The 21,461-nt window shown below is 43.8% G+C and overlaps 1 protein-coding gene across 1 annotated transcript in view; it reads left to right on the forward strand.

The window, feature by feature from the left end:
- Positions 1-21,461, forward strand: part of EFCAB8 (EF-hand calcium binding domain 8) — a 93,508-nt gene that overhangs the window by 4,287 nt on the left and 67,760 nt on the right. Inside the window, exons 3-5 of the mRNA XM_060188422.1 lie at positions 7,396-7,567; positions 13,617-13,735; positions 16,895-16,998. Coding sequence (XP_060044405.1) covers positions 7,396-7,567; positions 13,617-13,735; positions 16,895-16,998 — 395 coding nt within the window. The remainder of the gene's footprint in view (positions 1-7,395; positions 7,568-13,616; positions 13,736-16,894; positions 16,999-21,461) is intronic.

Raw genomic sequence — 21,461 nt, forward strand, 5'->3', positions numbered from 1 at the left:
TTTAAAAAAAATTTATTATCTTTATTTATTCATTGGATAGAGACAGCCAGAAATCAAGAGGTATGGTGAAGATAGATAGATAGAGAGAGAGAGACACCTGTAGCCCTGCTTCACCACTCGCAAAGCTTTGCCCCTGAAGGTGGAAACTAGGGGCTTGAACCTGGATCCTTGTGCATTGTAATATGTAGGCTCAACAGGTGTGCCACCACCTCTCCCCCCCCCTTTTTTTTTTTTTTTTTGCCAGAGCACTACTCAGCTCTGGCTGATGGTGGTGTGGGGGATTGAACCTGGGACTTTGGAGCCTTAGGCATGAGAGTCTCTTTGCATAACCAATATGCTATCTACCCCCACCCCGGGCCATTTTTTCATTCAGATAGAGAAGGAGCACAAGAGGGAGAGACATCACAGAGAAATCACTAGAACTTCCTTTGTTGCCATGGCATCTCCTATGTGGCTCCAGGACTTGAATCTAGGCTGTGTGCATGACACTACAGGCACTTGATATGGTGAGCTTCCTGCCCCTAGAAATTATTATTATTATTTTCTGGCATAACCAGGGTCATGAGCCTGTGGTTTCACTGCTCTTTCATCCAAGTCGAGAGATAGAGGTAGTGTTACCACAGCACCAAATCCAGTGCCATAGCACCTCCCATGAGGTACCAAGGCTTAAACTTGTGCTGTGTACATGGGAAGACACAAACTCTACCCAATGAGCAATTTTTCTAGCCCGATCTTAGCATACTTCCCCCCACACCAGGGTGACTGTTGGGGTTCAGCGTCTGTACAACTCCATCATTCCTGGAATTTTTTTTTTTTGATAGAAGGTGAGAAGCAGAGATAGAGATTGAGAGGGAGAGAGAGAGACATAGAGACATCTACAGCACTGCTTCACTGCTTATGAAGCTTCCCCTCTGCAGGTGGAAACTGAGGGCTTCAACCTAGGTCTTTGGACATAGTAATAAGTGCACTCTATAGGTAAGCTACCTACCCTGCCTCTGCATAATTTCTTTTAAATGATGAATATACATATTTAAATTTAAAATATTTATTTATTTATTTATTTGATTTTAATGAAAGAGAGATACACAAAGGGATGGATAGAGACCAGAGAACTGTTCATCTTTGGCATATGGGGATGATGCTTTCTCATAGAGAAGGACCTTGGAGCTTCAGGCATGAAAGTCTTTTAGTATAACCATCATGCTATCTCTCCAGCCTAAATGATAAATATCGCATACTACATTCAGTAGAAGCTTTTGCATAAATCAAGTTAGAAATCAAAGCAAGTATTTGAAAAAGGAGTGAATTTGATAATATAAATCATTTGGAAAAGGGTAAAAAAAACAATGGAGTGATATTAAACCCTAATTTTTTTTTTAATGTTTTAGAAGTGGCACCTCCTAGTTATAGATTTTCTTTTTTTTGCCTCCAGGGTTATTGCTGGGGCTGCGTGCTGGCACTACAAATCCACTGCTCCTGGTGGCCATTTTTCCCATTTTTCTTTTTTCTTTTTTTATTGGATATGACAGAGAAAAATTGAGGGAGTAGGGGGAGATAGTGAGGAGGAGAGAAATAATAGACACCTCCAGACTTGCTTCACCACTTGCTAAGCGACCCACCCCCCTGCGGGTGGGGAGCTGGGGACTCTGACCGGGACCCTTGTATATAGATCCTTGCACTTTGTAGTATGTGTGCTTAACCTAGTGTGCTACTGACCAGCCTTCCTCATAGATTTTTATTTTTTTCCTCCAGGGTTATTGCTGGGGCTTGGTGCATGCACTACGAATCCACTGCTCCTGGAGGCTATTTTTTCCCTTTTGTTGCCCTTGTCGTTTGTTGTTGTTGTTATTATTATTGTTGTTGTTGTTGCATAGGACAGAGAGAAATGGAGAGAGGAGGGGAAGACAGAGGGGGAGAGAAAGATAAGACACCTACAGAGGAGCTTCACCGCATGTGGGAAACCGGTGGCTCCAACCGGGATCCTTCCACTGGTCCTTGCGCATAGCGCCATGTGCGCTTAACCTGCTGCGCTACAGTCCAGCTCTGCCTCACCCCCATAGATTTTTTTCATAGCTCCTTTTCCAGGACTTTTTATTATGGAAAAATTTAAGTGTCATAAAAATAGGGAATTTGTATTTAAAAAATCTCAGCCAACACTAGTTAGCAATACCGATTCTGTGTCAATTCCTTAAAAAAATCTAGCCCTTGGGAGTTGGGCGGTAGTGCAACGGGTTAAGCTCAGGTGGCACAAACACAAGGACCGGCATAAGGATCCGGGTTAGAGGCCCCAGCTCCCCACCTGCAGGGAAGTCGCTTCACAAGCAGTGAGGCAGGTCTGCAGGTATCTTTCTCTCCCCCTCTCTGTCTTCCCCTCCTCTCTCCATTTATCTCTGTCCTATCCAACTACGACAACAACAAATACAAGGGCAACAAAAGGGAATAAATAAATAAAAAAAATCTAGCCCCTCGCATATACTTTTGCCTTTATTTTTTCATTTTGGCTAGAGACAGGAAATGAGAGAGAAGGGGAAGATATAGAGGGAGAGAGGTGAGAGAGACACCGGCAGAACTGTTTCACCACTCATGAAGCTTCCCTCCTACAGGTAGGTGCCAGGGGCTTGAATTCGGGTCCTTGCACTCTGTAATGTCTGTGTTCAACTAGGTGTGCCACTGCTTGGCCCCCTTGTCAGTACTTTTACTAGAGCATTTATTTATTTATTTATTTATTTAATTTATTTTCTTATATACCAGGGATTGTAGTTGGGGTGTTATGCTTGTGAGTCCAACACTTTGTCCTCTGTGCCACCCTCTGGCCTCTCAATATTCTTTTTTCTTATATATGTCTTAATCTCTTCTTACCTTGTTCTCTTGACTTTTAAAAAATTTAAAATTGGTGCACAAAAATAATATTTTAGGGAGTCGGGCTGTAGCACAGCCGGTTAAGCGCAGGTGGCACAAAGCACAAGGACCGGCATAAGGATCCCAGTTTGAACCCCGGCTCCCCACCTGCAGGGGAGTCGCTTCACAGGCGGTGAAGCAGGTCTGCAGGTGTCTATCTTTCTCTCCCCCTCTCTGTCTTCCCCTCTTCTCTCCATTTCTCTCTGTCCTATCCAACAACAACAACAATAATAACTACAACAATAAAACAAGGGCAACAAAAGGGAATAAATAAATAAAATAAATATTTAAAAAATAATATTTTAAAATATAATAGTTTCAGGGACTCGGGCGGTAGCATAGCCGGTTAAGCTCAGGTGGCACAAAGCGCAAGACCAGCATAAGGATCCTGGTTCGAGCCCCCAGCTCTCCACCCGCAGGAGAGTCACTTCATAACAAGTGGTGAAATAGGTCTGCAGGTGTCTTTCTCTCTCCCTCTCTATCTTCCCCTCCTCTCTCCATTTCTCTCTGTCCTGTCCAACAGTGACAACATCAATAACAACAATATATTTCTCTCTGTCCTATCCAACAGTGACAACATCAATAACAACAACAATAATAACTACAGCAATAAAACAAGGACAACAAGAGGGAATAAATATTAAAACTATATAATAGTTTCACACTGTGTGTGTGTGTGTGTGTGTGTGTGTGTGTGTACACAGATCAGTGCACCCACCAGCACCCACCACCAAAGTTCCTGTACCCTCCACCTTGTCAATTTGTTTGGCTTTTTTTGTGTGTGTGATCTTTATTTATTTATTGGATAGATCAGCCAGAAATCAAGAGGGAAAGGGTTGATAGGGAGAGAAACAGAAAGGCACATGAAACTCTGCATCACCACTTGTGAAGCTTTCCCCTGTGAGTGGGGGCTGTGGGCTTGCCCCCGGGTCCTTGCACATTGCATATATATTTTTTTTGCCTCCAGGGTTATTACTGGGGCTTGGTGCACCTGTGGCCATCCTTTCTTTCTTTTCTTTTTTATAGGACAAAGAGAAATTGAGAGGGTGATAGAGAGAGAGAGAAAGACACCTGCAGACCTGCTTCACTGCTTATGAAGCAACTTCCTTGCAGGTGGAGAAACGAGGGCTCTAACCAGCATCCTTATGCAGATCCTTGTGCTTCGTACTATGTTCACTTAAACTGGTGCGCCACCGTCAGGCCCTTTTGTTTGACTTTTTTTAAAAAATTTTTTTAAATGTTTATTTATTCCCTTTTTGTTGACCTTTTTTTTTTTATTATTGTTGTTGATGTCATTGTTGTTGGGTAGACAGAGAGAAATGGAGAGAGGAGGGGAAGACAGAGAAGGAGAGAGAAAGATAAGACACCTGCAGACCTGCTTCACTACTTGTGAAGTGACTCCCCTGAAGGTGGGGAGCCGGGGGCTCGAACCAGCATCCTTACACCGGTCCTTGTGCTTTGTGCCACCTGCGCTTAACCCACTGCACTACCGTCCGACTTCCTGTTTGACTTTTTAAATGATTTTTTTCCCGTTCTTTACCAGTAGATTTATTATAAAACAATGACTTTTTAAATTAATGATTTAAAATGATTAAATAGATAACAGGGGTACAATTCCACACAGTTTCCCACATCAGAGTTCCGTGTCCCATTCCCTCCATTGGAAGCTTTCCTATTTTTTTTTTTTTATTTTCAGAAGTCATGTTTACTTAAAAAATTTTTTTTATAAAGTGGAGATATTGACAAGACTATAGGATAAGAGGGGTACATTTCCACACAATGCCCACCCCAGAGCTCCATATCTAACCCCTCCCTTGATAGATTCCCTATTTTTTAAAAAAATACTTATTTTATTTATTTATTCCTTTTGTTGCCCTTGTTGTTTTATTGTTGTAGTTATTATTGTTGTTGTTGTTGTTGGATAGAACAGAGAGAAATGGAGAGAGGAGGGGGAAGACAGAGAGGAGGAGAGAAAGATAGACACACCTGCAGACTAGCTTCACCACCTGTGAAGCGACTCCCCTGCAGGTGGGGAGCCGGGGTTCAAACTGGGATCCTTAAGCCGGTCCTTGTGCTTGCGCCACCTGTGCTTAACCCGCTGCGCTACAGCCCGACTCCCTAGATTCCCTATTCTTTAACCCTCTGGGAGTATGGACCCAGGATTATTATGGGGTGCAGAAGGTCTTCCATTATTATGGAAGGTCTGGCTTCTGTAATTGCTTCTCCACTGAACATGGGTATTGGCAGATTGATCCATAATCCCAGCCTGTCTCCCAAGTCGGGCAGGGATCTGGGGAGGCTGAGCTCCAAGACACATGGTAGGGTTGTCTGCTCAGGGAAGTCAGGTTGACATCATGGTATCATCTGGAACCTAGTGGCTGAAAAAGAGTTGAGATATAAAGCATAAATTGTTGACTAGCTTCCCTATTTTTTATCCCTCTGGGAGTATGGAACAAAATTCTTTATGGGATGCAGAAGGTGGAAGGTCTGACTTCTGTAATTGCTTCTTTACTGAACATGGACATTGACAGGTTGATCCATATCCCCAGTTTATTTCTATCTAGTGGGGCAGGGTTCTGGAGAGGTGAGGTTCCGGGACACATTGGTGAGGTCGTCTCTCCAGGGAGGTCAGGATGACATCATAGTAGCATCTGCAACTTGGTGGCTGAAAGGCAGTAAGATATAAAGCAAATTGTTCAATAAACAGGTACTGAAAGGTAGGAGCAGGGCAATAAAACTAGGAGTCTTCATGTGGGAGGAAGCTGGGAAGTCTTTTTTTACATATATCCCATGTGGCCCACGACTTTAGTAAATTTTGCTTGAGCTTGATAGCTAGCATGTGGGTGGACTAAAAGTATTATCTGGGAAGATGGTGTCAGGGTTGAGAATAGTACTAGAAAGCTGGATTAGGGCAGAGAGTAGCTCCCAAATATGAGAAGAGTATATAAATACCATACATTAACTGTTAATGTTCTTTGATCTGGCCTATGGCTCATGTCTATTCATATTTAGTTAAACAAGTTTTTAACTGCTCATGGCTTGAAGCAGCAACTAGTGCTTGGTTATCTCTTAAGTTCGCACTAGGAATGTTTGGAGGAAGGTAGTCTGATGACCTCTGTCTTTGGTGATCTGGAACATAAAGATAAAATGACAAAATAAGTCATGGATAGAAACAGTGTTAAGGACACATTGTCAAAGGTTGGAGTGGTGGGAGGGCTCTCTGGGATCTGGGACAGTGAATAGAGTAAGGAAGGAGAGAGCCCTTTACTGTTCCTGCTTGACTTATATAGATGATCTGATCTGATCTAACCTACATGGGATGCCTGGGCTGGTCAGAACCCATCTTGAAAGATGGAACTGTGCTGCTTAGGGTCATGAGTTCTGACCACTGAAGGTTTAAAACATTATGAATTATTTATATGAGAGAGAACACAGAACACTTCAGCTCTAGCATATGTGGTACTATGAATAGAGTCTGGAGCTTCAGGCTTGCAAGTCCTGTGCTCTACAGCTTGACTTATTTCCTTGGCCTTTAATACAGTATGGTTACTGGGGCTAGTTGGTGGCACACCTGGTTAAGTACATGTTACTATGTACAAGGATCTGGGTTCAAGCCCCTAGTCCCCAATTGCAGGGGGAAAGCTTCACAAGAGGTCTCTCACACTTTTCTTTTTATTTCTTTATTGGGGAATTAATGTTTTACATTCAACAGTAAATACAATAGTTTGTACATGCGTAACATTCCCCAGTTTCCTATTTAACAATACAACCCCCACTATGTAATTTATCATCCTTCATGGACCTGTATTCTCCCCACCCACCCACCCCAGAGTCTTTTACTTTGGTGCAATATGCCAATTCCAGTTCAGGTTCTACTTGGTCTCTCATACTTTATCCCCTTCTTTGTCAATTTCTCTCTGTCCTATCAAATTAGATAAAGCTAAAAAAACACAATATGGTTACTGATAGGGATCATGCTGTAGAGTCCTTTCAGTATGAGATGGGGTTTTGACTGTGTATGCTTACATGCTGAGCCTCAATGATGAAATCTGTAAAAAGGAAATGATGACTCACTGCCCCGAATTAGGAGGAACAGTCTTGATCGGTCTTGGTCATCTCAGTCTGTAAGTGGCAAAGACTTATTTCCTTAGTCAGCCATATACCATAACACCATGATCTCGTCGTTCCCTAAAGTGTATTTCTCTTAACTAAGATGTCTATAAATTATAGTTTTTTAAAAAAATCGAATTAATTTATTTTGAATAGAAACAGAAATTGAGAGGGAAGGGGAGATAGAGAGGGAGAGACACCTGCAGCTCTACCTCTTGTAAGGCTTTCCTCTGCAAGTGGGGACTGAGGGCTTGAACCTGGGTCTTTGTGTGCTGTAATGTATACACTCAACCAGGTGTGCTACCATCAGGCCCCCTAAGATGTCTATAGAAATGTTCAGCTCAGGAGGTGAACTCAGCCCATGGTTCTTTTGTTCTTTTGTTCCAGTTCACTTCTCTAAATATATTCCAGAAGACCAAGGAGATGTTTCTCTCCCAGCTGTCATCTTTGTCCAGTTCTCGCCACATGCATGATGTCCAGCATGAGATTCAGTTATTTACTGAGATACAACTGGCTAAGATGGAGAAAATGTTTGAGGACAATATTGATTCCCATGGAGGTAAAATTACCCTACGGCTCAGTCTCTGTGGTTACTGTGCAGAGTGGGACTCAGTACCTGGGATGTGTGGTGGATTGAAAAGATAAACAGGACCTGGTTAATAGCACATTTATTTTAAATGATATATATATATATTTTTTTTTACCAGAGCAATGCTCAGCTCTGGCTTATGGGGGTGTGGGGGATTGAACCTGGAACTTGAGAGGCTCAGGCATGAAAGTCTCTTCGCATAACCATTATGCTATACCCCCACCCTTATTTATTTATTATTGGATAGAGACAGAAATTGAAGAGGGGAGGAAGAGATGGAGAGAGAAGGAGACAGAGAGACACATACCTGCAGCCTTTCTTCACCACTCGTGAAGCTTTCCCTCTGTAGGTGGGGACCAGGGGCTTGAACCTGGGTCCCTGTGCATTGTAACATTTGCACTCAACCAGGTGCACCACCACCTGGCCCTAAGAGCGCATTTCTCAGTGTGCAAGGACACAGGTTCAAGCCCCTGGTCCCCACCTGCAAGGGGAAAGCTTTACGAGTGGTAAAGCAGGGCTGCAGGTGTCTGTCTGTCTCTCTCTCCCACTCTGTCTCCCCCCTTCTTTCTCAATTCCTCTGTCTCTATCCAATAGTAAATAAATAAATAAAAATATTTAGAAATAAATAAATAGGCTGGAGATAGCTTATTTGGGGAGGTGCGTGCTTTGCCATGCATGTGACTATGATTTGAGCTCCTGACCCCCACAGTAATTTGGCAATGGGGGGAAGGTTTGGTTTGTGGTCAGTCTCTCTCTCTCTCTCTTCTTTTTGTAAAAAAAAAAATCAGTTTGGAGTAGCAAAGCCTTGACAAAGCAAACAAAGGAAAACCAAATGGCAAGCACTTTTGAATCCACTGTCTCTTTCAAAACCTTTACTTGTTATATACACATGGTAAACAAATTGGAGGCATTTTGTTTCCTAGAAAAATTGAAAACTGCCACTGATCCAAACACCCATTCAGTATTACTGGTAGTTAACACTTTCAGTCACCATCCTATTATGTTTTCATTCTAGCAATTTTATATATATGGCTTTTCATCTATTGCTGTGTAGCAATCAATATTTATACAAACTTAGTGACTTAAATCAACACATGCTTACTACCTCATAGTTGTTAAGGGTTTGGAACCTGGGTATGGCTGAACTGGCTCCTCTGCTCAGCTTCTCACTGGGCTGCCGTTGGAGTATCGACTGGGGCAGAAGTAACCGGGGCTTGACTGGGGAAGGATTCACTTTTTTTTTTAAGTGTAAAATGAATTTTATCCTTCTTTATTTATTTAAAAAAGGAGACATTAACAAAATGGGGGAAATATAGGCTCTATAGTGGAAATGTGAGGTTCCTGTTGTCTTAGGGTTCAAGAAGACAGTGGATAGTTATTGTTATCATCACATTATTTGGTAATTGGGTTAACTTTGAAAGGTCCCTTTGTTAGGGTTTGCTGTATATTACCCAGCATCTTGTATATAGCTGTGCCACCGGTTGCTTCTGTTCTACCTGGTCTAGGCTTTTGAGAGAGTCAACATATCAAAGACTCAGCCTATGTATTAAAAAGACTCAGTCTGTGTTTCAAAAAGTTCGAGACATACCATCATTTCCCCCCTCATATTAATTAAATAGTGATTTATATGACTGCAATTTAATAGGAGTGTACATAAACACCATTCCTACCACCAAAAGACTGTGTCCCATCCCCCCCCCCAAGCCAAATGTCCACCCTTCCCCTCACCACAGTGTTTTTACTTTGGTGCCCTACTCTCAGTTTAGTCAGATCTTGCTTTTAGTTCCCCTTTCTGTTCTTCTTTCTAGGATTCACTTTCAAGCCCACTCAGGTTGTTGTCAGAATTTAATTCTTGGGAGTCGGGCAGGTGGCACAAAGTGCAAGGACCAGTGTAAGGATCCCGGATAAAGCCCCAGCTCCCCACCTGCAGGGGAGTCGCTTGACAAGTGGTGAAGCGGGTATGCAGGTGTCTGTCTTTCTTGCTCCCTCTATGTCTTCTCCATCTCTCTTCATTTCTGTCTTTCCTATCCAACAACAACAACATCAATGGCAACAATAACAATAATGACAACGACAAGGCAACAAAATGGGAAAAAATGGCCTTCAGGAACAGTGGATTCATAATACAGGCACTGAGCCCCAGCAATAACCCTGGAGGCAAAAAAAAAAAGGAAGTTGTATATATACACAATGAAATACTACTTAACTGTAAGAAAATGTGAAATTTTTGTCTTTTGCTACAATATGAATGGAACTGGAAGGGGCATGCTAAGCAAAATAATTTGGGAGGAGAGGGACAAATGCCAGATGGTCTCATGTAAATGTGGAATATAAAGAAACTAAATGAAAACAACCCTTTAAACTCTTACAGAGGAACCGAAAATTGTAAGGTTGGAGGGGTCAGTAGACTTTAGTCATGGGTATAGTAAAGTACATCATAAAGAGGTGTGAAATTGTGCTTCTTAAGCATACAGACTTGCATACTAATGTTATTGTAGAAAAAAGGGAAGGTGGAGGAAGAAGAGAAAGAAACAGAAAAATTGAAAAAGAAAACTCTGGAGCAATGAATTTTTCCTTCCCTTTCTCCCTTCCTTCCTTGCTGGTCATCACTTCCTTGCTTCACCACTCAAGGTTGATTTTTTCAGCTAGAGACAGAGATAGAGAGACAGGGGAGAAGAGGAAGGGCCCCATCAGTACAGTGGGCCATGCATATGACAGAGCAAACGCACTAAGTGAGCCCGGAGTTAACTGAATTTCATATTGACCTGCTGATCAGAGATACGTTTGCTGCTCAGTCTATTAGTTCTGAAAACATAATGTTAGATACCCAAAATGGTGGAAGACTTGAAGTCAAATAGTCAGACACCCAGGACTATAAAACAGGACACTGAAATCACCTTTTAAGCAGAAGGAAAAGTCTCAGGTTTGTTAGGAAACACAAATGACATACCTCATATGGAGTGGTAATGATGCTTTACCTGTTGGATCAAACAAAGTATGCTGACTTTCCACACATAGACGGCAAGCAGATAGGAAGATAAAGAGATTTAGGGCCAGGCCATGGCGCACTGGGCTACATATTACATATTACAATGTGTAAGGACCTGAGTTCAAGCCACCAGTTCTCATTTGCAGGGGTGAGGTTTCACAAGTGGTGAAACAGTGTGAAACAGTGCTACTAGTGTCTCATTTTCTTCCTCTATCCCCTCCCCCCCCCAATTTTCTCTGTCTTATTAACTATGACAAATAAATATTAAAAAGAAAAAGGAGACAAGCTTACTGTGCATGTGGAATAGAATGCCTTGACATTTAGATGTTGGGAAATTAAACCAGAGAAGCCAGGACATGTGACAAAATGCTCATGTCACATTTCTGTGACAAAATGCTCATGTTATGACTATGAGCCTCTAATGACAGGTGCAAGTGAAATGAAAATCTATGCAGGAGATAGACTTTTGGAAAGGAGACAGACATGACATTTAGGGACCTTGGGAGTGTTGGTAAACTTTTTTTTTTTTTTTGCCTCCAGGTTATCGCTGGGGCTTGGTGCCTGCACTCCAAATCCACTGCTCCTGGAGGCCATGTTTTTTTCCCCATTTTTGTTGCCTTTGCTGCCCTTGTTGTTGTTATTGCTGTTGTTGTTGGATAGGACAGAGAAATTGAGAGAGGAGGAGAAGACAGAGAGGGGGAGAGAAAGATAGATACCTGAAGACCTGCTTCATTACCTATGAAGCGATCCCCCCGACCCCCACAGGTGGGAAGCTGGGGCTTGAACTGGGATCCTTACACCAGTCCTTGTGCTTTGCACCATGTATGCTTAGACCATGGTGCTACCACCCTGGCCCCCGAGTGTCACATAACTTTATGTGACAGCTGAATCCATCAGGAACCCAAATCAAGACAGAGAAATTCCACACTCCACTGAAATTCTCTCCTTCTTGATCCTAGTAGTACCCCTCTACAGGGAAGTAATATTTTCACATTTGCGTTTTTTTTTTTTTTTTTTTCCTTTGTGAGCTGGAATTTTTATTTTTGCCTCCAGGGTTATTGCTAGGGCTCGGTGTCTGTACTACGAAGCCACTGCTCCTGGAGGTTTTTTTTCTTCCCCTTTTGTTGCCCTTGTGTTTTATCGTTGTTGTGGTTATTATGATTGTTATTGATGTTGTTGTTGTTGGATAGAACAGAGAGAAATGGAGAGAGGAGGGGAAGACAGAGAGGGGAAGAGAAAGACAGACACTTGCAGACCTGCTTCACTGATTGAGAAGCGACTTCCCTGCAGGTGGGGAGCTGGGGGCTCGAACCCGCATGTGTAGTTTTATTGCTCTGGGTCTGGCCATTTTTTTTTCATGTAAAAAGAGAGACGGAGAGACATGACAGTGCCAAAACTTCCTCTAGTGACTTACCACCTGCTATGTGGTATCAGGGCTCAGAGCTGGGCTTCATGCATGGTAAAGGATGTGCTCTCCTGGGTGAACTATCTCCCTACTCCTGGAGGCGCTTTTAGAAATACTTAATTTTTAAAAAATATTTATTCCCTTTTGTTGCCCTTGTTTTACTGTTGTAGTTATAGTTGTTATTGTTATTGATGTCGTCATTGTTGGATAGGACAGACAGAAATGGAGAGAGGAGGGAAAGACAGAGGGGGGAGAGAAAGACAGATATCTGCAGACCTGCTTCATTGCCTGTGAAGCGATTCCCCTGCCACAGGCGGGGAGCCAGGGGCTCGAACCGGGATCCTTACGCTGGTCCTTGCGCTTTGTGCCATGTGTGCTTAACCCGCTGCACTGCTGCCCAACTCCCTAGAAATACTTTTATTGGGGCCAGGTGGTCGTACATCTCGTTAAGCACACACATTACAGTGCACAAAGACCCAGGTTCCAGCCCCTGGTCTCCACCTGCAGGGGGAAAAGTTGTCTAGTGGTGAAGCAAGGCTTCAGGTGTCTCTGTCTCTTTCCCCTCCTTATCTGCCTTCCCCTCTCAATTTTTATGTATCTAGTTAATAATAAGTAAATAAAAATATTAAAAAAGAAAGACTTTTATCATTATTTTTTTATGTGGTGCTGGGGAATGAACTCAGGGCTTTATGTATGTGATACATTTAGGCCCAATTTCCTTCTTTTAAATTGATTTATTTTTATAATTATTATTATTTTATTACCATTATTATTATTGCCAGAACACTGCTCAGCTCTGGCGTATGGTGATGCAACTTGGGACCTGGGAGCTTCAGACATGAAAGTCAGTTTGGACAACCATTATGCTATTTCCCCCACCCTTAGTTTTTATTTTTATTTAGAGAAAGAGAGGAGATGGACCTCAGCACTATTCCACCATCTATAGAGCTCCCTGGTACCCCATCTCCACTAATCCATTTATTTATTTATTTATTATTGGATAGAGACATCCAGAAATCAAGTTGGAAGGGGAGGGTAGAGGGGAAGACAGACAGAGAGACACCTGCAGCCCTGCTTCTCCACTCACAAAACTTTCGCTCTGCAGGTGGGGACTGGGGGCTTGAGCCTGGGCCCTTGTGTATTGTAACATGTGCTCTCAATCAGGTACACCATCACCCGGCCCCTAGTTAATTTGTTCAGACATAGGATCTAATATATATATATTTTGAACATTTATTTATTTATTTGAGAGAGAGAGAGAGAGAGATTGAGAGAGAGACCAGACCAGAGAATCACTCTGGCAATGTGATACTGGGGATTGAACTCAGGATTTCATGCTTCAGAGTCTCACACTTTATCCACTGCCACCTCCTGGTCCACAAGATCTAATATTTTTTAGTACCCATCCACCCCTACCACCATGTGATCAATACAGAGCTCTCCTGTGAGAGGTTCAGTAAGCATTTGTGGGGAGACTAAATGTTGAGGGGGTTGAGATATGAAAAGTCCCCTGGCAGAGGTGATCTGCTGTGTCATCCCTTGGCATTCAGAGCCCAGGAGCACTGTGGCCTGGGATGGCGCTGAGTGAGTTACTGTGAAATGTTTAATGTTCTCTCTTTTAAAAGTTCTGGACATGGATACTTTTGTCAAGTCTGTGAAGAAGATTATGAATGATGTGCCAAGTGAGCTGCTGGAAGCACTATTTCTGAAGGTGGACACAGACTGTAAAGGCTTCATTACCTGGGTGAGCAGGTGCCCTGCTGCTTCCCTCACGGTGCTAGAGGGCCCAAGGGTGGCTGGTCCCAGGCGAGAACAGAAGGTTTAGATGATGAGGCCGTCACGGGATCAGAGAACCTCCCAGAGGTTCTTGGGTGATAGCTGGGTAGGAAGGACTTTCAGAGGTTTGAGAGGGTCTTCCTGAGACTCCTGTGAGCCCGGCTCATGGAGGCTGAGTGCACAAATGTCTCATCTGGGGATCTTCCCTCCCTGCCGCATGGCTCTTGCACATCAGCCTGCCATTTCATTTAGGGGAGGCCAGTTTCTGCTTTACCCATCTGCTGCCCTGTGTGGTTACTCAGGAAAAGGCAGGCCCATGACTGTAAAATCCCTAAAGAGCAGGGTTTCAGAGCGTATTAATAATGATGCCTTTGCCTTTTAAAAAATACATTATATTTATTTATAGAGACAGAAATCAAGAGGGAAGCAGGAAATAGGGAGGGAGAGAGAAAGAGAGTGTGGGGGCTGGGTGATGGCACACAAGGTTTAGCACACACACCGTCACGTGCAAGGACCTTGGTTCAAGCCCCCACATCCCACCTGCAGGGGGGGACACTTCAGGAGCAGCGAAGGAGGTCTGCAGGTATCTTTCTTTCTCTCTCCTTATCTCCCCTACTTCTCTCAATATATGTCTGTCCTCTGAAACAAAATAGAAGGAAAGAAAAATAGGAAAAAATGGCTTCCAGGAGTGAATTCATAGTGTTGGCACTGAGCCCTGGAGATACAGATATAACCCTGTTAGCAATAAGAGGGGGCAGGGGAGGAGGAGGGAGAGAGAGAGAGAGAGACCTGCAGTACTGTCTGCTTCACCACTCATGAAATTTACCTCCTGCAGGTGGGGACTGGGTACTTGAACCCAAGTCTTGCACATTATATGGGATGTGCCACCTCCTGGCCCCCAGTGATTTTACGTTTTAATTAAAGAAAAAAAATTTTGTTGTTGTTAACAAGAGAAAGAGAGAGCAAACTGGCACATCTCTCTGGCCTGTGTGTTGCTGGGAATTAACTCCACCCCCACTTGGATTTATACTTTCAAGGCCTGTTCTCTACAAAAGCTCCACTTCCTGGGTCTCATTGTCTTTTTTTTTTTTTTTTCCTGTGATAAGTGTACATAGCATTTAAGAACATAGAAAAGGGGTGAGGGAGATAGCATAGTGATTTTGTAAAAGACTTTCATACCCAAAGCCCCGAGGTCCCTGGTTCAATCCATGGCACCATAAGTCAGTGCTGAGCAGTGCTGTTGTATAACAAATAATATAAATGGGACCAGCAAGTGGCACACCTAGTTGAGCACACATGTTATAATGCACAAGGACCTGGGTTCAAGTCCCTGGTCCCCACCTGCATGGGGGGAACTTCACAAGAAGTGAATCAGTGAGTTGGTGTCTCTTTCTCTCTACATCTCTATCTCCCCCTTCCCTTTTCTTTTTTTTGTTTCTACTCAATAGATAAATAAGTAAATAAGTAAAATATTAACAAAAGTATAATAAAAAAGTGGAAAAGTACAAAAAAGTAATCTGACATATTGAAGTAACAGTGACAGTAATGAGAACTGGCATTTACACTGACATTGAGCTGGACATTTTATTGAGCTGGACATTTTATTATTTCATTTAAGCTCCACAGGGCTGTGGCTCAGCAGGTAAGGTATTAGACCTGCATGCATAAGGTCCTGGGTTTGATCACCAGCACTGTATATGCCACAGTGATGCTCTTGTTCTCTCTCTCTCTCTCCTTCTCATGAAATAAATAAAATCTCTTAAAAAAGAGACTCCAGGGGGCCAGGGAGTAGTGGATTAAGTGCATATGGCGAGAAGCACAAGGACTGGCGTAAGGATCCCGGCTTGAGCCCCCAGCTCCTCATCTGCAGGGGTGTCACTTCACAGGCGGTGAAGCAGGTCTGCAGGTGTCTATCTTTCTCTCCCCCTCTCTGTCTTCCCTTCCTCTAGATTTCTCTCTGTCCTATTTGGCAACAACAACAACAAGGGTGACAAGGGCAACAAAATGGGAAAAATGGCCTCCAGGAGCTGTGGATTCATAGTGCAGACACTGAACCCCAGCAAAAAAAAAAAAGAAAGTTATTGCTCTTTAGCTCCACTTGACACAATGGGAAGCTGAGGCAAATGGTTAGAAAGTTGCCCGGGTTACAGAGTTAACAGTAGACTCAATCATCAGACCCAGGGAGTTTGCCTTAAGAGCCAAGATGTTAACTGCTCTCTCATACACCACTCTCCCACCTGGGTGTAGGTATACATTTTTTTCTGTGTGTGTGCTTTGGTTTTCATTTCTTTTAATAGTCTATAGTAAACTTGTTCCCCTTATTTTCTGCCAATCTGCACAATGATCTGTTATTAAATAACTCCCCTTTTCATGGCATAGTTGCAAATTTGGCCATGCCCCATTTTCATTAGACTGGCTAGTCAGAGTCTGGAGTTACCCGAGTGGGCTGGCTTGTCTTTTCTCTCCTTCTGCTTGCTTCAAAAGCTGGGGCAATACCTACATACTCACATACACCTCTGTCTTAATGCTCACGAGGTGGGGGTGAATAAAGAGATGCAGATAGGGGAGTCAGGTGGTAGCGCAGTGGGTTAAGCGCAGGTGGTGCAAAGCGCAAGGACCGCCTAACTATCCCGGTTTGAGACCCTGGCTCCCCACTTGCAGGGGGAGTCGCTTCACAGGCAGTGAAGCAGGTCTGCAAGTGTCACTCTTCCTCTCCCCCCTCTGTCTTCCCCTCCTGTCTCCATTTCTCTCTGTCCTAGCCAACAACAACATCAATAACAACAACAACAATAATAAAACAACAAGGGCAACAAAAAGGAATAAATAAATAAATACCAAAAAATCTTTAAGAAAAAAAAAACGATGCAGATGGTACAGCTTGGACGTCATGCAAAGGTGTATTTCATGATACAAAAATGTGCCAGGGAGGCAGGTGCTGCTGTGTACCTGCACAAACCCTACCAGGTAATAAGAATAGTTCTGTTGTTTGTGAAGTGGTCCCCAGTGCCCCTTGGAAGGGCTAGGGACACACAGGGAGGAGGCTGGAAACCAGGCATGGACTCCTGAAGCCTGATACTCAGACCCTTTGACCGGCTCTCTTGCTCTCTGGCATTTCCTCCTGAGGCAGCAAAAGTATGTGGATTACATGATGCGGGAGTTCCGAGGAAAGGAGAAGATGAGGAGGAGCCAGTACCGGCTGTACTTCCACCTCCCCATGAAGATCATTCCCCAGTAAGAAGCCTTTTCTGGGAGTGAAGGGTGGGGGCGGCTGGGGGGTTGAACAAGGTGGGAGGGGGGCTTCAGTTAGCACATGTCCATAACCTCCTGAGCCACTTTTTGTAGGGGTTCATCAAGGATCTGTTCTAGGCCTTGTGCTTGGTGTCCTCCAGCTGGACTTCGTCCTCCAACTCTGTCCCGTTAGTTGGGCATGAACATTAAGCTAGGTGACATGTCCCCATTTTACAGACAAGGACACTGAGGCTGGGTGAGGTCTAGTGAGAGTGGTGGGCTGCTCGGTGTGACCCACTCAGCCCTATCCCCCCAGGCGGGTGGGACTTTCCTCTGGGTTGACAGGGAGGAGAAGCCTCAGCAGGACATAACTCTTCCAGTCTGCACTAGGTGGGCCTCCCTCCAGGAGCAGGGGGCTCCACCCCTACCTTCACTTCCACCTGACCCTGCCTGCTCTCTTTCCTTGTGCTGGCACCTTTCTCTGTACCACAGCCCTGCTGCCCCTAATCCTCTAATCTTCTTGAGATGGAGGAGCAGTCTGGTGAGCTGACTCAGGCTGCTCCGGTGGGGCTGCCCGCAGGCCACTGGTTCTCTTCCCCAATCCTAGTCTCCAGTGTCAGCTGTTCAGTGCAGGAGGCACAAGGTTCCTACCTGCTCTCAGGGCCTGGTGAGGAGGGTCTGTCCTCTAGAGATCTGAACCAAAATGCAATCTCTTCAGGCAACTTGGAGTTTAACATGGTTTAACATGGTGAAAACCACAATTTTGGTCAGTATTTATTTATTTTTTTCTAAGTATTTATTTATTTATTTATTCCCTTTTATTGCCCTTGTTGTTTTATTGTTGTAGTTATTATTGTTGTTGTTATTGATGTCATTGTTGTTGGATAGAACAGAGAGAAATGGAGAGAGGAGGGGAAGACAGGAAGGGGGAGAGAAAGACACCTGCAGACCTGCTTCACTGCCTGTGAAGCGACTCCCCTGCAGGTGAGGAGCTCGGGGCTCGAACTGGGATCCTTAGGCTGGCCCTTGCACTTTGTGCCATGTGCGCTTAACCTGCTACGCTACCACCTGACTCCCTTTGGTCAGTATTTAACTGAGGAATAACTAGTAAATATGAAAGCTAAAGGCTTATATAAATGTAAATCTGACATGGAATCTTAGCTGACACAGACACCCACTGTCCTTTCTACTTCTTGGGATACTTAGATTTATTTTTTATTATTTATATTGGATAAAGACAGCCATAAATTGAGAAAGGGGGAGGTAGAGAGGGAAGAGACAGAAGAACACCTGTAGCTCTGCTTCACCACTTGTGAGGCTTTCCCTCTGCAGGTGGGGACTGGGGGCTTGAACCCAGGCCCTTGCACATTGTAACATGTGCACTCAACCAGGTGCACCACCACCCTGGCCCAACAATTTCCTTTAAAAAACAGAAAATTTTAACCACAGATAGGTGAGGTTAAAAAAAAATGTTCCAAAAGGATGGGATATGTATCCTGCTGCTACTTAAATTCTAGTCTCTTATAGCAATAAGAACAATTACTTAATTAAACACTACTGTACCAAGGTCATATAAATGCTTTGAAGTATTTCTTTTTTTATATTTTTATTTATTATTGGATAGAAACACAGAGAAATTGAGAGGGATGGGGGAGATAGAGAGGAAAGAGACAGAGAGATACCTGCAGCCCTGCTTCACCACTTGTGAAGTTTTTTCCCCTGTAAGTGGGGAGTGACTTGAACCCAGGTCCTTGCTCATTGTAACATGTATGCTCAACCACCACCCAACTCAGGACACTTAGATTTCCATGGATGCTTAAATGAGGGTGCCTGAAGGAAAGACACTTAAGAGGCCTGTCCTTACTTTCTCCAGTTTATTTGCTCAGCCTATAGACCTGGAGAGCATTTCCAACTTAGCAGCAAAACCAGTTAAATAATATTTAATTTCCATTCAAAAGAGTGACTTTTGAAAGCCAGCTCACCTTTCCTGAGCTTGGGTCAAGCTCATCTAAGGCATTGTATGTCCCTTGGGACACCTCAGTCCAGGAGGTAGAGACAGCTTCACCGTGTGGGTCAGGAGACCACATGTCACAGGAACACATTTTCCCAGGGCTGGCTTCAGTTTTCAGAGCTCTCTCTTGTCATATATGTTCCTCAGTCTCTAACCTTGGCAGCAGAGAGGAATTGGAGGTGAAGACTCACAGAGGGGTGACAGTGGGCCACGGGCAGGAGCTAGAGAACTGTGTCTGATGCAAGATCTCCCCTCTCCTCAGCTGAGATTGTCATAGCAGAGTGTTCCCAAGATGGGGGTGATTCTTAACATCAGGTCCAATCATGTCTATGGCAACAGTTGGAAAGGGCTCTGACTGGAGTAAGGATCAAGGTGCCTGGGTTCTAGTTCAGCTATGCCGGTGGCCAGGGCATAAATCCAGGCAAATGGTCCTCCCCTGGGTCCCTGTAAAGTGAAGTAGCATGACTGCCTTGCCAGCATCCAGTGTGCATGTGCTTGCCATACCATGTCCAGAGTTCAAAGTGGCAGCGCCCAGGGCTGGGCTGTGGTACACCCAGTTGAATGCACATGCTACCAGGTACAAGGACCCAAGTTCCAGTCCCCAATCCCCATCTGCAGAGGAGGAAGCTTTTCAAGTGGTGAAGCAGGTCTGCAGGTCTCTCTCCCTCCTTAATGTATTAGTTCTCTCTCTCTCTCTAAAATATTTTATTTATTAATAAGGAAGATAGGAGAGAGAGAAAGAACCAGACATCACTTTGGCACATGTGCTGCTGGGGATCGAACACAGGACCTCATGCATGAATGCTTTTTCCACTGTGCCACATCCTGGACCACTCTTCCTCCCTCTCTATCTCCCTCTCCCCCTTTTTAAAAGACTTTTTTTATTAGTGATTTAATATTGATTTACAAAATTACTAGATTATAGTGATACAACTCCACATCATTCCCACCATTGGTTCCCCAATCTTTCTACTGTAAGCTACAATAATACGGGTCAACAATTGTTCCTACAACTATGTCTATATTTGTATATATTTGGTTATTTTTTTATAGGTTTCATCTTTTCTTCCTTTTCAGGTCACACATACACCTATGACTACATTCAAATGTCCCTCCCTCTTTCCTCTTCTCTCTCTGGTTCCTGATGGAGTTGGAGTTCAGAGTTGCCTGGTCATTTCCTCCTATGATCTCTCCCCCAATGGGAGTATGGATCAACATTATTTTTGGGGTGCAGAAGGTGGAAGTTCTGGCTTCTGTAGTTGCTTCTCCACTGGATATGGTCATTGGGAGGTTGATCCATACCCCTAGCCTGTTTCTATCTTTCCCTAGTGGAGTGGGGCTCTGGGAGGTGAGGTTCTAGGACACACTGGTGAAGTTGTCTACACAGGGAAATCAGAATGGAATCATGATAGTGTCTGCAACCTGGTAGCTGAAAGGTGGCAAGATACAAAGTGGGACAAAATGGTTAATGAACAGGCAACAAAAAGTAGGGGTAGAGCAGAGGAGAATAGGGATCTTAGGGTGGAAAGAAGCTAGGAAGTCCATTCTTGGCATGTTCTAAGACCCATGACTATCATGTTTTGCTTGTTTGATAGTTAACATGGACTGGACAAAAATACTGTCTGAGTAGATGATGTCAGAGTAGAGAAAGGAGCTAGAAAGTTGGGTTAGGGCAGAGATTAGAGATTAGGGCTCCCATTATTGAAAAAGAAATCTATGAATAAAATTAACTGTTTACCTCACTTACCTGATCCAAGATATATATATTTACCAGAGCACTGCTCAACTCTGGTTTATGTTGGTGTGGGGGATTGAATTTGGGACTTTGGAACCTCAGGCATGAGAGTCTCTTTGCATAACCATTATGCTCTCAGCCTCCTACCCCATATTTATATTTAGCACAAGAGCTCAAAGTTCATGGTCACAGCTGGGAACATTACAGTGTGGACTCATTTCAGTACTGGTCTACTCTAGTGGCAGGGCAAGATGACTCAGCCTCCCTTTGGAATCCACTTCCCCTCTCAATTTCCCTCTGTCCTATCAAATAAAACAAAATTTGAAAAGAAAGAAAAAGAAAAGTTTTATGCCCTAGAAGATGGCTTAGCTAACTCGGGCAGAAAGGAGGTCACCTTTGTTTGATGCTCGGGCCCCACTGCATTAGCCTTTGGTGAGCCATTTCCCCCCATGAACTAAGGTTTGTGAAAGACCACTGATTTTGTGGAAGTGACTGTCTCACAGGATATGCCCAATGCTTCTGGAACCCTGTCTTGTATCAGCATCAGACTTGGGTCTTGTTTTCCTTTGATTACTAATGGCAATGGCAGGGATACAACTGGAGGAAGACAGCACCAACTAGAGTGTCTCAAGTGCTGTGTGTGCGTGATTATGTGTGTATGCACGTACACATGTGTGTCAGCTCTTCTTGCTCACTTTTGTCCTTCCTACTCTGTGCACT

The sequence above is a fragment of the Erinaceus europaeus genome, chromosome 1 (assembly GCF_950295315.1).
Source record: "Erinaceus europaeus chromosome 1, mEriEur2.1, whole genome shotgun sequence".
In the NCBI taxonomy this organism is placed as follows: Eukaryota; Metazoa; Chordata; class Mammalia; order Eulipotyphla; family Erinaceidae; genus Erinaceus; species Erinaceus europaeus.